This window comes from Danio rerio, chromosome 15 (genome assembly GCF_052040795.2).
Source record: "Danio rerio strain M-AB ecotype USA chromosome 15, GRCz13ab, whole genome shotgun sequence".
Lineage (NCBI taxonomy): Eukaryota > Metazoa > Chordata > Actinopteri > Cypriniformes > Danionidae > Danio > Danio rerio.
Window position 1 is genome coordinate 22583945 of NC_141035.1, and position 16853 is coordinate 22600797.

The following is a 16853-nucleotide window of genomic DNA, read 5'->3' on the forward strand; positions in this document are numbered from 1 at the left end:
CATGTCAGGACTATAACCAGCCTGGTGAAACTTTATTAAAAAGTGGACCTTGTTACAGTTATACGCTTCATTTTCTATTAAATTGTGATTTAAATACATTTGAAGTACTATTTTTAGCTGGATTAGCTTGTTGGATAGTCATAACCACACTTTTTCATGTACCAAAATTCCAAAAATATTTTCTAGATAAAAAAATAAAGAAATATGAAAAGATACTTATTTTAAAATACAAATTTATCCCATCATCTATTATTAGAGAAAAAAAAATGAATCAGTTTTCAATTAAACACAAGTCTATTGTCATTTAGGGCAGCATGGTTTGCCTCATAGCACGATTGTCTCACAGCAATAAGGTCGCTGGTTCGAGCCCCGGCTGGGTCAGTTGACATTTCTGTGTGGAGTTTGAACGTTTTCCCCGTGTTGGCGTGGGTTTCCTCCAGGTGCTCCTGTTTCTCCTCAAGTCCAAACACATGTGGTATAGGTGAATTAGGTAAGCTAAATTGTTTGCAGTGTATGAGTGTATGGATGTTTCCCAGAGATGGGTTGCAGCTGGAAGGACAAAAATTAGACAAATTCTGGACGTTTGTCAGTGAGGGGTGGGGTGGATTTTCTGAACCACCAGAACCCCCCTGGCTACAGGCCTGCTTCAGGCTGCTTGCATTTGTATTATAAACTTTACATTTTCAACTACCAAGCAGTGGCGCAGTAGGTAGTGTTGTTGCCCACTGCAAGAAGGTCGCTGGTTCGACTCTCTGCTTAGTTGGTGTTTCTTGTGTGTTTCTGTGTTGTTGTCCCTTTAATCCAGGGTCACCACAGCGGAATGAACCGCCAACTTATTCAGCACGTTTTATGCAGCGGATGCCCTTCCAGCTGCAACCCATCACTGGGAAACACTCACACACTCTCATTCACACACATACACTTTGGACAATTTTAGCTTACCCAATCCACCTGTACTGCATGTCTTTGAACTTGTGGGGGAAACCGCACCCAGAGGAAACCCACGTGAACACAAGGAGAACATGCTAACTCCCCACATGCCAACTGACCTAGCCGAGGCTCAAACCAGCAATCGTCTTGCTGTGAGGTGACAGCAGTACCTACTGCGCCACCGCATTGCCAAATAAATAAACATTGAAAATCCAAATAAAACCAGATTAACACCTTCATTAAAAAACATTGTTCGCAAAATATCTGCCGAAATTGAAAATGAACTTAAATTATTTAATCAGTCTTGGCGTGGAAATGCAGTGAAAATGAAATGTTAAACCGGCAACTTCTTTTTATTTATCAATTTTACAAGGACATGGTGTCACACAGTGAAAATTAAAATTTAATAATTTCAATTTTCATTTGACAGATATTTTGCGAACAGTTTTATAATTGTTAAGGGCATCCACTGTGTAAAACATATGCTGGATAAGTAGGTGGTTCATTCTGCTGTGGTGGCCCAAGATTAACAGTAGCTACTCAGTAAGCTGACAAGAAAATGAATGAATGAATGAATAAAATCGCTGGAATTACCTTCCATACAAAAATAATAACGTTACATTTACAAAATGAAATTCATACTACATGCCCAGCACAACTAAATCTAATTTGTAAAAAAGTAAAAACCATTAATATTTTCACCAAATAAACTGGATTTTCATATTTATAAATCATGTTTTGAATTTACGAATTGGATTTGTGAATGTGAATTTTGTTGCGGATCTATGACTTTTATTTGGCAAAATTTTATTTATGAGACTGATCTGGCTCCACAATTCACTGAAAAGATCCGAATCAAAAGAGCGATTCGTAAATATCAACCGCTTTCAGTATGGCTGATGCATTGTGGGATCTAAGCGACTTGCATTGTGGGTAGACACGCCAACAATGCTAGTGCCTCATAGTTACGCGCCTAGTTCAGTTTTTGCAACGCTGAAATGATTAATTTAGTGTCATCGTAACTAATAGAAACTTAGTCTTCATCAGATCAGACACAATGCCAAATTTTTGTGCCGCTCCGAACTGTACTAGGAAAAGCACCCAATCCGATTTAGCTTTCTTCAGGTTTCCACGGGATCCAGAGAGGTAACTTAACGTTACGACTGTTTTTACAGCTTTATAACACTGTCACTGGCGTTCAGTAGCATCATTATATCTAATTAATTATTCATGAGGACTTATTCATGATCATATTCTTCATATCAAAACGCTTTGTATTGATGTCGATTGGGGGTGCTATTTTCATAGATGTTCGAGATGTTTACCCTATTAAGTTGTGCATGATCGTGCGTGTTTGGTTACGTAGTAAAATAAAGTAAATATTGTCAGTTTTGGTTTTCCCACTTGAAAAATGCTGTATTGTTTATAGTAAAGTATCTAAATCATAATCAAATTACACAATTTGTACAACTTAAATTCTACCACAATACAACACAATTTACTGTAGTAAATACTAAATGTAGGTATAAGATTCTGACGGCATGATAACCTTCACAGTATTGGGATTAACGTTACTGCTCTAAAAAGATATTTTTAAATGTGTGCAAAAAAAAAAACCTTTCCCACACTGAACCCAATGTTTTTCATTTTAGAAAACGTGCATAATGTTGGAACTGTACACATGTCAGTCTTATTAACTAAAATAAGTCATTGACTTTTGCTTTCTTCGTTAGTTTCAAAAACAGATTTCCTCACAACCTGAAAAGACATTGTGTATCTTTTTTTCTCTGAATGTACATTAAACCACCGCACTGTTCAGGTCTATAGCATGTTGGGATGTTGCTGTATAAGTGATTTGTTTTTCAGATGTTTCCTGAATCATTGGCTGACTCTTGATGTGGAGTGGACTTTTATGCTGGATATACTGTTGCCCTAAAAAGCCTGCATAAAGTAGTAGTAAAAAATGTTAAAAAGGAATAATAATAATAGAAAATGTTGTGGTTTTAAAATCTAAACTGTTCTAAACTGCGGTAAACTTTGAAACTGGTTATCGTCCATGAGTACACTGTAAAACTCAACAGTGAACTTTCTCAAATGAAATGAGTGTAGTTAACTCAAAATTTACTGAAAGATAATTCTACTCATTTGAAAAGAGTTTTAAACTCCGTATTGAAGGCAATGAGTTAATTAAATACCACATTATTTTAACTAAAAATGGAGTAAGTTCACAGTACTCGTAGAGATCAGTTTTTAACACAAATGGTTTGTAGCGATCGATTTTCTCAAACAGTTTGAGTTGCCTTAACTTATTGGGTTTTACAGTACACAGTTGGTTTAAGTTCTCCATTTACTGGGTTTTACTGTGCTTAAATTGCTTCTTTTACTCAAATGGAGCAAGTTACAGTAACTCATTAGGATTCGTTTTTTTAACTTAAATGGTTTGTTGCAATCAGTTTCCTCGAATGGTTTGAGTTACCTTAACTTTTTGGGTTTTACAGTGTAGTAAAATCTAAACTATACTACAGTATTTCTGTGTTTACTATAGTTCTGATAAAACAAACTTATTATAATTATATAGTTTTAATAATATGGAATGCTGCTGTATCCATAATTAACAAAGAGTTTTAAAAGCACTACACTATGAACTTTAAGTTACTATAGTATTCTTTTCACATGGAGTTAGGGCTGCATGTTCCTGGAAAAATGTAACATTGCAATATTTTTTATTCTGCTATATTGTGCATCTGAAAAGTATTCATAGTATCCATTCACTTTATTCCACATTTTTTTATTTCGGCCTTATTCCAAAATGGATTAAATTCATTAATTTCCTCAAAATTCTACACACAACACCCCTAATGACAATGTGAAAATTTTTTTTTTTTAATTGTTGCAAATTTATTAAAAATAAAAAAGCTGAAAAATCACATGTACATAAGTATTCACAGCCTTTGCTCAATAATTTGTTGATGCACATTACAATTACAACCTCAAGTCTTCTTAAATATATGTTGCCACAAGCTTGGCACACCTGTCTTTGGGAATTTTTGCCCATTCCTCTTTTCAGTACCTCTCAAGCTCTATTAGGTTGGATGGGAAGTGCTGGTGTACAGCCATTTTCAGATCTCTCCAGAGATGTTTAGGTCTTTAGGTCTGGGAGAGGATTTAGATCTGGGCTCTGGCTGGGCCACTCAAGGACCGAGTTGTTGTAAAGCCACACCATTGATATTTTGGCAGTGTGCTTTGTGTCATAGTTCTGCTGGCAGATGAACCGTCGCCCTGTATTGTAACATTAAGAAAAACATGGAAAAAGTGAAGCACTATAAATACTTTCCGGATGCTCTGCATATTGTGATGTGAATACGATTTCACTAGATGTATTGAATAACTGTTTGGAACGAAATTATAATTTTAGATTTACTGGGATAATTCTGTGAAGGAGTTCATTAAATACAATGAAAAATCTACAAGCATAGATGAATTCCTTATAGAAAAAGGTACTAATTAAATAAACAGCAATTTATTGTTTTCCAGAGGAGTCGATCTGTATTCAGGTATGCAGTAGATGAATAATCAAATGTAAAATTATACTGCATAGTCTTTGTTTAATAAACAATTCAATCAAATTAATTGTCATTAAATTAAAAATGATACAATTTAAAGTCTTCACGCAGTCACAGGCCTCAAAAAAGGCTTGTGAAATTATAATCCAGACTCAACATTGCTTATACACGCGATGTGACTATTGCGAATGATCACATTGTGATATCGATGCTGAAACGATATGTTGTGCAGCCCTGTATGGACTACATTTTTCTAATGACTTGAAAAAGTTTAAACGCTTTGTCAAATTAACCAGTAAATTGTAACGTTACATGTGTAATTTATTTTTTAAATGTTTTCTTCTCTAAACCTATGAATAAGTGTTACAAGAGACTAGTCATTGTTTATTTCATAAACCTATGTGCTTTGTTTTACTTCACAGATGTAGGCTGTGGGTGGAGAACTGTCGGCGTGCAGATCTGGAGGAGAAAACCCCTGATCAACTGAACAAGCACTACCGACTGTGTGCTAAACACTTTGAACCAGCCATGATTTGCAAAACTGTAATGCAAAATACTTCATCATTGTAGTTTGTCTTTAAGATATTTAGTAATAAAGCAGGAATCTGATTATTTTTAATCATATTATTTTCTTATTGTCTGAGTCTTTGATTTGTTGTTTTAAATGTACACGGATCAGTTAAGTGTTTTTGTTTCTGTGTTTTTCAGAGTCCATATAGGACAGTACTAAGAGACACTGCTATACCCACAATTTTTGATTTAACCAGTCATCTAGGCAACCCCCACAGCAGACATCGCAAACGCATCAAAGTTTTGGTAGGAGAAGTTTCTTTTTCATGTCCTTTGTGTGACATATTTATATTCTGTAGAGTTTACCACCTAATAAATTGTTATTTTTGAGGTGTAAAATTGAAAATCTGCCCAGTATTTCTTATGTTTCTTGTATAATTGTTGTTGATAAGTAATAGAACAGAAAACATCTGACATAAAGTGATGCTTCATTCTTGCTTTCCTCAGACAGATGAAGAGGTACAGAAAATCAAGGAAAGGCGATGTAAGTATATATATTTGATTTTGGACTAATAATACTTTTAAAAATCACACTACAGGCCATGAATCATGAATATTTATAATAACACATATCACACATTGAGTTGTATGATTCTGGAATTCGGTACTAATCGATACTGAAATTTAAAAACCTCCATTTAAAACATTTGAGCGCTGTGGAGCATGTTCTTAAAATCTGCTGATTTGCCATTGAGTTCACATGCTCAACAGAAATGACTGGCCGTAAATGTCATCAGTTCAGTTCACCAAACTAGAGGTCTGCAACTAGAGGACCCGACCAGCTTTCTTGCGGCGTGGCATGAATAAAATGCAGTAGTGGTAGAGAGCTCTTGTGTAAGTTAAACGGGAGCCGGGGGTCTGACTATATGTCTGAGAAAGAGAGCGAGAGCATCCTCCATAGTGCTGTGTATGTGTCTGTGTCTGTGTGTGTGTGTGTGTGTGTGTGTGTGTGAAGGAGAGAGAATGAGGGAGAGCACTACTGGTGTGCACCACTGCCCTTTTTGCAATGTCTTGTTTGTAAGCAGCAACGCTGCACTGCTTTGTCAATACGAATGTACAGTTATTGGTCATGCCAATAAAACACCTAAATGTGAATGTGACAGCACATTCGTGGCGACGCAGTGGCGCAGTGGGTAGCACGGTCGCTGGTTCGATCCTCTGCTCAGTTGGCGTTTCTGTGCATGTTCTCCCTGCGTTCGCGTGGGTTTCCTCCGGGTACTCTGGTTTCCCCCACAGTCCAAATACATGTGGTACAGGTGAATTGGGTAGGCTAAATTGTCCGTAGTGTATAAGTGTGTGTATGTGCATGTTTCCCAGAGATGGATTGCGGCTGAAAGGGCATAAAAAACGAAAAACTTGCTGAATAAGTTGGTGCTTCATTCCGCTGTGGAAACCCCGGATTAATAAAGGGACTAAGCCGACAAGAAAATAAATGAATGAATGACAGCACGCCCGCCATGGTGCTCTGTGTGTGTGTGTGTGTGTGTGTGTGTGTGTGTGTGTGTGTGTGTGTGTGTGCGTGCGTGCGTGCGTGCGTGCGTGCGTGCGTGCGTGTGTGTGTGTGAATGAGAGAAAACAAGCGCAACCACCATGCTCTGTGTGTGTGTGTGTGTGTGTGTTGCTTGTAATAGGCTAACTGAACTCTGTAACATCTATACAGTTTATAACATCTATAACATCTATATATGGGTGTTTTTGGGAGTCCTATTTAATCACTATACAATCTTCTGTGGCCCAATATGCACCTGCTACATGTATAGAAATAATGCTGATGTGAAATATGAAACTCAATCAGTAGTTGACAAATATATTGAGTGGATATGTTTGCATATCTGACTTTGAAAGAGCCTCACCAGCCACAAACGTCACCACATGTCACGTGGCACTCATGTCTCATCACAGAGGGGCAAACAAAACTGACATTTAGCTTACAATCCTTGCACAGGCTACACTTTTATCTGTTATCTCTCTCTCTCTTTCTTTCGGTAGTGTTCAATTTTTACGTGAGATTTTGAAAACCAGATCTAAATTTAGTGGGAATGGTCGGGTAGAAAATGGGGCGGGTGAACAAAGACTGAATATGCGGCTGGAGCAGTCTGGTGCGTTATAAAACCTGGCGGGAACGGGATTAAAATTTCAGTCCTGAAGCTGTTTGGACAGACATGTGTAGGTATAGTGTATAGACCGTCATATTGGGGTGATACAAACACACCCAGTCCTTTTTTTTTTCAATTTACCAACATAAAAACAGTTTGCAAACATGTTTATTTTTCATTGCGTCTACCTTAAACTTCAGCTGTTTTTTCTTGCGCACACAGAAGCTCCCTGTGATCCTAACTAGGTGCAGCTGGAAAGTGCGAGATTTCTGTCAGGGTACACACAATGACGCTTCCAGCCGGCGGCTGTCCATGGCGCCCAGCCACGATTCGGGAAACCTCCTATTTCAGTCGTGCCACAGAGCACCATCTGAATAGTTTCATATTAAATAACATCCGAATGTGCGTGTCTGGTGTTCCGTGTCGTGGCTCTGAGCGATGCATCTGGTGCCTCAGTCAAAGTTAATTCAGTGTGCGTGGTTATTAGTCTCAGTGTACAAGCTCGGAACTTTAAACTAGCAGTTGGCTGTAAAACTATACGAAGACAAATGCTTTTGCACTCTCTGCTTGGTCTATGTCCAAGTCATACATGCTGAATGCTGGTCCTCTCACTCATGTTGCTCACTCTCTGTCTTCCTGTCTTTTGCCAAACACAGAGCGGGTGCGCTCTTGGCCCTTGTTACATTGGACGGGAAGTCGAAACTTATTTTCATGTAAAGCAACACGCCCCTAAAACAGCGCCCTGTGTACATGCCCCCAAAATAACACTTCTGAACACATTATAATAAAAAAATCTGAACTGTGTTTTGAACTGAACCTAAACTGGCACACTCAGAAGAACCATAATAATAAATCTTAAAAAAGGGGTAAACTATGTGCCCTTTATTAATGCCTGGTGTAAAGCAAGGCCTTTTTGAGGATGTAATATTGACCAGCTGATATGGATGCATTAGTAATGTAATTTTGACATACTGATTTTCATAATCAGAAGCTAAAAACGATATGTTGGCTGATAAATACAGATCTTAAAACACATTTTCTGAGCCTGATAGCAATTACAAAATGCAAAGAAATCGTTACCAATAACATTAAAAATAAACATTTATTTAGCAAAGTCACCACCAGGCAACTGTACATTACCATCTGATTTAAAATGTACTAAAAAAAGCTTTGTCTCCATCTCTTTAGTGGAGTCTTCAATTGAACAACTCTCGAAAAAAGACAGTGATGCTCAGGATGACAGCGAGACCACCGATGATGTACCTCGGCTCACGCCAGAGCAGAAAGACCTAAGAGAGTTCTTAAAGTCTTCATTTGAAGTCATGATTTTGATAGGAAGGCAAAGCTTTCCATTCAGCAGCAATGCAAGAGAAGATGAAATGCGCTCTAGAGAGGAATGGCTGTTTAATCCAGGTAACTTTCAAGCATTGCTTGAGAACCGCATCAATGCAGGCGATGAGTTTCTCAGGAGGAGATTTGAGTCAGCGGCCGTTAATGAGGAATATTGTCCAGCCGTCCAGCAGAGACAGCTTCTGGATGTTTGTGAGAAATGCGTCCGTGAAGAGATCCTTCAGCAGGTCAGGGAATGCCGCTTTTTTTCGATTGTCACCGGTGAGTTGGTGGACTTCCCAGAGGGAGAGCATCTACCTATATTCCTGCGCTTCGTAGACCAAGACAACACTCTCCGGGAAGAGTTCATCGAGTTCCTCTCATTCGAAGGAGAGGAGGTCACTGTTGCTGAGAGATTAGAGTCTCGCTTGATGAAGGGTTGGGGCTTGAGTATGGAGCACTGCCGAGGACAAGCCTACGCAGGATCTGGTATACTTGGCACCAAGATGAAGGTCATCACTGCCCAGCTAAAAGAAAAATATCCCATGGCGGTGATCACACCTACTTCCACCTGTGCTCTTAATGTTCATCTTGCTAACGGCATGTCGTTGACCGGAGTGCAAGTCGTGATGTCAGTTTTAAAGAAGTCAAATGCTTTTTTCAGAGCATCCCCTTTGCTACAGACTGAACTTGACAATGCCATCTCCATCCTCTGCCAGGGAAACCTAGAAAAAGAAAGCATCCTCAAAGAGGGCTCTCGATCAACCTGGACAGATCTTCATAACCTGTTTGAGATGGCTGTGGATTTGTTGGAGCCACTTCTGCTCTGCATGGACAGCATACATGATAATGAGGATCTAAAATGGAGTGACCAAGTCACCAGTGACGCTTACGCCATTTCCGAGGCCTTGGCGGACTTTGAGTTTATTGTGACGTTGGTTATTTTAAAGAACGCATTGTCTTTTACCAGAGCGTTTGGGAAGAACTTGCAAGGAGAAACCATTGATGTGTTTTTCGCCGCCAACAGTTTAACTGCAGTCCTGCATTCGCTGCATGAGGTATCAGACAATCTGGAGGTATACCATGAATTCTGGTTCGAAGAGGCTGTCAATATGGCGACTGCAATGGAAGTCCCGGTGAGAGTGCCAAGGTTGTTTCTTCGGAAGCAACAAACGCCGGACACTATAGAAATACAGGCAGAGTCGTTCTTTAAAGAGTACCTCACACAGCCAGTTATGGAGTACATCACGCAGGAGGTCAAGGACATCTTCTCTGAAAATCATCTCAAAGCGCTCAAGTGCCTGTCTCTCGTTCCTGCAGTCATGGGCCAAATGAGGTTCAATACCTCTGAGGAGAGCCACGCGGACATTTACAGGACCGATCTACCCCATCCTGACACGCTGCCTGCTGAACTGCATTGTTGGAGGATAAAATGGAAACACAGAGGCAAGGAAGTTAGCTTGCCGTCCACCATTTACGAAACCCTTCAACACTCCGATGTGAAGTTCTTCCCAAATGTTAATGCGTTTTTGAAAATATTAGCCACATTACCTGTGCTGAAGCTTGATGGGAGTCACGGTGAAACTGCACAAAGACGCTTACAAGCTTACCTTACAGACACTGCGGTCAGCCAGCGGTGTAAAAATCTGGCGGTGCTAAATATCAATTACCATATAAAGACAGATCTTGAAGAAATGGTCCAGTGTTATTTAAAACGTTACCCAGAGGAAAGCAAGACTGATTAACAGCTAAGAGATATAGGCTTCCCAAGTGCTGAAAACCCTTCAACTGGAAATGTATTATGCATTGGAATTGTATAATGCAAAGTATTTTGTTTTCATCCTTACCTCCCCTGCTCCAAAAAATAAAATACTATTTTTACATTTGTTAAAACCTAAAAAAATTGATTTACCATGCAAGTGGGCTGATAAATGAAAAATTTGACTTGAGGAATCAATTATTGAAGACAGTTTTATGAGTTTGTGTTTGTATAAACTGCTCTGTTGTGTAAATAAAGTAAAAGAACTTTTGATGCTTCAAAACAAGGATTCTAGAAGGTCTTCTACACTGTAAAAAGACTGTTATTTTACTTTTTTTTCTAGCAGCTGGGGTACTAGCAGAAAAATGTACCATAAAAAAGCAGGTAAATTACAGACATTTATCGTAAAAACAGCAGTAAAATTACAGAGATTTACTGTAAAGAAACAGCCGTTAAATTGCAGAAATGTACCGTAAAACCACCCGTTAAATTACAGAAATTTTCCATAAAGTAACATATGTTAAATCTCAGAAATTTACTGGAAATTAAAATTTAAGGAAATTTCTGTAATTTAACGCAGATTTTTTTCAAATGTCTGAAACTTTTAGGATTTTTTTCATTCAACCCAGCTGCTGGGAAAAAAAGTAAAATAACTGATTTTTTTTACAGTGTGGAAGATTTTTTTTTAAGATTTTAAATGTCTTTGTTCAGCATCATAGTCATGGATTGTATTACAGGGTTCTTACAGGTGCTGAAAATCCTTGAAAATGACTTGAAAATTTGACTTTTCTTATGTTTTGAAGGCTTAAAAAATGCTTAGATTTTGGATAAACTGCTTAAAAATGTTATTGTGTTGCTTTCCTAACAAAGCGTCTTATGAGTAGGGCCAGACAGAATCTGCTGACATTTTTTGCTATTCTGAGAATTTTGTAAAAAAAAATCTGCAGGTTTTTTATTTGAATGATTTTAGGAGTATCATAATTAAAAACGTAATATAAACATGTTAATAAAAACAAAGCATATGAACATTTCATTATTATTACATAATATTAGTGAAATTTATTTAAAACTATATAAATTTACATTTATTTACTCAACTAAATATTGTGCACAACAGTATACACAACAATGATTGGCTAAAAATCTGCAGATTTCTGCATATACGCAGGCTCCTTGTGTGCCTAATAATGGGTACTAATAATTTAGCTTAAGTTAACAAAATCTTAATAAAGAGAACAAATGAAAGTAATTTAATGTTGGGTTGGTCCAAACATACTGCCAAACATTTTCCTTTGAGTTCTATATTATAATATAGAAAACTATAACAACTAGCATCTGATTGAATGTGAAGAAGTATGTAAATCTGTAATTCACCACACTTTTTAACTACTTTTTTTATTGAACATTTAAAAAAAAAAAAATCATGTTTATTTTGAACCACCCAACATAAAAGTAAATTAAAAACAGTAATACTGCATTAATAGGTACAAAATCAGGATTGAAATATATACAGTGTCTCTCTCATTTAATCTAAATGGTACATTTTTCTAACTGGCACCAGTATGCCATACTAAATAATATCCAGTAGATAGACCCTCCAGGATAGATCAGCCTGAGGAGATGGATCCAGCCACATTTTCTGGATTTATTTTTTATTTTTTAGCAGCAGCAGTCAGAACAACTGACAGAATCCTTCTTTGGTTGATAGATAAGGAGAGTGATGATGAGTAATAAATGCAATTGGATCTGAGTTTCTATTAGATCTGGTAGTAGGTTGCATACCTTGGACCAGAATTATAAAATTTGAGGACATTCCCAGAACATATGTGTATAAGTATCTTGTGAGTTGCTACATAAGTGACAAAGAGGGTCTGATTTTCTTTAAATTTTTGAATAACGGGGTAGCATATGCCTTAAAAATCAGTTAATGAATCATTTGGTGAGCTGGGTTTTTTTTTTTAAGTTACAAAAGAGTTCTCCCAGACAGTATCCCAATCAATAATTGTATTGAGTTCTTTCTCCCAGAAGCCCTTAATTGGAATATTTAAATATTGCCATACTATAAATGATTTATAAATTATATTTACAAAACCTCTAGTATCCAAAGTGGAATCTATCAAGTCTATCATTGGATGAGGGAATAACCAAGGTACTTTATATGGTTTCAGCACAGACCTCAATATTAAATATAAGAAAAAGGAGAATCCTGGGAGAGAGAATTCCTCTTTCAAAATATGAAATGATTTAAGTTCGTCATCATTGTATTCTTTAACACAAAGATATTGTTTTTTTACCCAGCATTTGTATATAATTGGTTTTGTAATTTACCACACTTGTAAAGTGCTGTAAAAGTTTGGTAATACACCTGGAAAGTTCTTTTAAAGAGTTCTTAAATTCCACATTGGAAAAGGTGTAAGAACCCTGATAATAACTCAGGTCACTGTTATTTATATAGCTCTTTTAAAGATTGAGTGAAAGCAGCTTCACGGTAATAAACAATTGGAAATGCAAACACAACTATTGAGACTTCTCAGATTTTGCGGTAAGTTCGCTTCATATTTTTCTTCTGATAAAGTCAGTTTTGTGTTGGTTTAGTTCTAATCAATACCCATGGTCAAAATTTAATTTGGTTTTACTATAAAGCAGTTCTAAAAAAGACAGCAGTGTCATATTTTTTAGTCAGTTGTGGTTAATAACTTCTGTTGATTTTGCCAGATGTGATAATGCTCTAAAACAGCTTAAAATGCACGTGAAGCAGAAGTTACTGAGACTTTTATTTCAGTGTGTTATGTACTTCCAACTGAAACTGAATATTGAGTAGGGGGTGGGGCTTCCTTTTTGTGCATAGTTTACTTGCAGCAAACTAATGGTAAGAGGGTCGTGGATAAAAGTATTAAAGATTACCTAGCTATTACGCTATTGCGAGAAACCAAAAAATGTGAAAAGGGTTTATAACAATGTACACTCGCAAAAGAACATTATACATTATAATTTTACCCAGAGTTTAACGGAAATAAATAATTTAATAATAATTGTTTCTTTTAAATAAATGTTTGTTAATAACTTGTTTCATATAGATATAGCCTCATATAAATTAGCAGCCCTAACAACAGACAGTATCCCCTTAAATCCCATTTATCCTACACTCAAAACATGACATTTTCTGTTTGTTTAAATTACTTATTTAAATTGAGCTGAAAAAAACACAATTCTTGAGTTTTTTGGGGACAACTTAATTGTTTGATGTTCAATCCATTAAAATTTGTAAAAACCAATAAGCTCATTTAATTCCTTCATGTTTCCCCAACACAAATTGGTTGTGGAACCCAGTATATTTACAGTAAACACCACTTTTCATAAAAATGTTTAATATTTGACATTTAATAATAACATTTAGTAAATATACAAAATTCTAAATTAGAAAGTGATGTAAAGCATTATAGTGCATCAATAACATCTGTTACTCTGCATTTTGCTCTTTGCAGTTGTTTCCAGACTGATCCTCAAGAGAGCAGCATATGTAAGTTTTCGTTCATCATGCCAGTTTAAAGGAACACTGGTAACACTTTACAGTAATAGAGCATGAATAATGATGTATCAATATGTCAATTAGACATCGCTTTATTATGAATTAATAATGAGTTAAGGCATGAGCTAATCACAACCTTAATTTAATTACAACATGAGTCACAAGAGTTCATGTGTAAAAAACAGCTGCTGTACCTTAATTAATTGTTAGTTCATGTTATTAATTAATGTATTAATTAACACTTAAGTTTAGACTAAATGTAACCAACATAAATTCATGAGCTGTTAACGAATAATTATGTTGTGACTTTACTTGAAGGGGCACTTCACCATTAACTCGTCCTTGACTACTCATGAACTCCCGTGTTTAAACTGATGTTGACGGAACACTTTTCTATTGTTATTCAGTGTAAACGCACTAGACGGACGTGAGTTCATGAGTAGTTAGGAATGGGTTAATGATGATGTGCCCTTCCAAGTAAAGTCATGATATAATTATACATTAACATATAATGAGTTCCTCATGGTTGAATTAAGCATAAACTAATGTGTTAATTAATACATTAATTAACAAACAATCATGTACTAACAAGTTATTAAGGTATAGTCGTTATTCACTCATAAACTCATGTGTCTCATGTTGTAGTTAAAGTTAGTTCATGATTATCACATGCTTTAACTCATCATTATTCATAATAAGGTAATGTTTAGTTTTATGAACACATTATTATTCATGTACTGTTATTGTAAAGTGTTACCAGAACACTCGGCTTCGGTTTTAGAAATTACAAGCCCCTTAATGTTAAATGTTGCATTTAACCATTTTTAATGCATTCAAGCGTAGGCACTTTTAGCTTAGCTTAGCATACATCCTTGAAATGGATTAGACCATTAGCATCTTGCTCAAATTTAAAAAAACAGTTTAGATATTTTTTCAGTTTTTCCATTATTCCATTTACCTCAGCCATACGACAACAACATTCTTTGTTTATTTAATTTTGGGAGACTTGTAAATAGAGCCATGTTCCAAAAAATGTGGACTGTTCATTTAAATAAAAAAGACTTCTACAAAACATTTTTAAGTAGCTGCTGTTGACAAAATAAAAAGCACTCAGTGAGACTTAAATTGTGTCCATGATCATGTGAATTAAAGCAGGTAAATCATTGTAGTATTGCCTTATCATCCCACTGATTTGAGGGAAATGCAAAACTGGAAATTTTAGGATGCTGAACATCAGCCCAAACCATCTGCACGCTACATATTCTCATCCAAATACTCCATTAAAGACATGTAAGGTTTCTGATGTCAGGATTTTTTTTTCCAGTTCTGTTGCTTTTAATTTTGCTTTTGAAATTTCTGCCTGAGATTTTAATTGGGTTGAGGCAATGCTTTCCTATTTGGCCATGCAACATTCAGTAGGAAGCAGATCATAGTGGAATCAGTGGATTGATCTGACCATGCCGGAAAGCCCCACCCTATGAGTTACACAATGTAACACACACATGCACAGCACACACTGCTTTTATCACACACACCACTAGATGGTCTGTTGGACACATGCAGAACTCAATACAACAAAAGACAGTGGGCGCAGCTTCATTCATTGATTCATTCATGCAGGGTGGGTCCACATTCACCCAAATCTCATACATGCAGTCACACAGATGTGGCATTTTAGCTTTCATAAAATATCTTACAAACGGCTTACAAATCAATTTAAGAGGAATCCATTTTGATGGACTAATTAAACATTAGAATATTTTTTCAAATATAATGACTGCAGAAGAAACGCTGGAAAGTTATTGAGTGAAAAAAACAGTTTATCATAATAATCATTTGATGACATATTAAAAGATCTTAAGGATCAAAATGCATCCTAATTTCATAATAAAATCATTTTATTTTAAAAATGAAGAGACTACTTGAGACTGTTTCTCAAATGTGAATATGTGTTTCATTCATTATTTTACCCACATTTAAATGTTTTATGCTTAAAAAGTATTTGGCATAATTGAGTGTTTTAAAAAAGAATCTTTTTATCCATTTCTCAGTAAATACATGCATTGTACTTTGGTGCATTTAAACAGATTGATTAAACAGATTTATTTATTAAAATAATATTTTAGTCACTTAACATTTAGAAACTGAAAGATAATAGAGGTAAATTCAAGCTAAATATTGAAAAAAAGAACTTTGCAACTAAATTTTCAAAAAGCATTTTTTGCTTTTCTTCATTTTGCCTCTCTTAAAAAAATGTATTTAATATTTTTCTATAACATAAATTTGGGTGTACTAGTATTGGACCTTTATTATAAGTTATTTTGTCTATCTAATGTATATTGACAAATATACTAGAGGAATGTAAACAATAACAGTGGTCCTACTTCTTGTTTTACGTTTATAATTTCTATAGCTTCCGAAATCCAAAAAAAGGTCTAAATATTGATAAATAATGGTATGATAGATGTTTTAATGTGAATATATGATTGAATTGCCTCTTGTTACAGTTATACAATAGTATGATGACAAGCAGGAAATGTTCATGGGCCATGATGGGCAAATGACATGACCACATTGAAATGGTCCATAGCTTCCTAATACAAATGTGAATTTAAAAGATATATTTGTGAATGGTGTACTTATATATGCTGTGCATTGTATTTGAAACACGTCTTCCATTTAATGCGTTCCACATAAATATAAAACACCTTTTGCAAATTTCCTAATATTTTTGTGTAGCTTAGACATTATGGGGAAAGTGGAATGATTTTAAACCATGTCAATACTCATGTATTGTGCACACGATAAATAAGACAGTCAATATTAATAATGCATCACTAATATTGATCAAATATTGTGGTATTTGGTACTATCAAATACCAGTTGTATTGTGTTTTTAAATGTGTCATTTTGTTATGCTAGGCTACCAAAAAGTTCAACAATTAAACGTTTCCTTAAACGTGATTTCAAATCAACAAGTTCCAGAACCCAGTAGCATGTGTAGGCAGAGATGGAGCAGCAGTGGGTGGATGGGTGTGTGCGTGATGTGATGTGTGTGTGTCAGTGTTGAAATGGTT

At 35.9% G+C, this 16853-nt stretch overlaps 1 protein-coding gene across 2 annotated transcripts; it reads left to right on the plus strand.

Moving 5' to 3' along the window:
• Window positions 1–965: 965 nt before the first annotated feature.
• thap12b (THAP domain containing 12b) lies at window positions 966–11153 on the plus strand. 2 transcript variants are annotated; one of them, XM_087282693.1, is made up of 5 exons: window positions 966–1087; window positions 4916–5036; window positions 5202–5309; window positions 5511–5547; window positions 8348–11153. In XM_087282693.1, exons 1-5 carry the CDS (start codon window positions 1023–1025, stop codon window positions 10231–10233), a joined length of 2217 nt encoding a protein of 738 aa, XP_087138819.1. In that variant the 5' UTR covers window positions 966–1022; the 3' UTR covers window positions 10234–11153.
• The last annotated feature ends 5700 nt before the right edge of the window (window positions 11154–16853 follow it).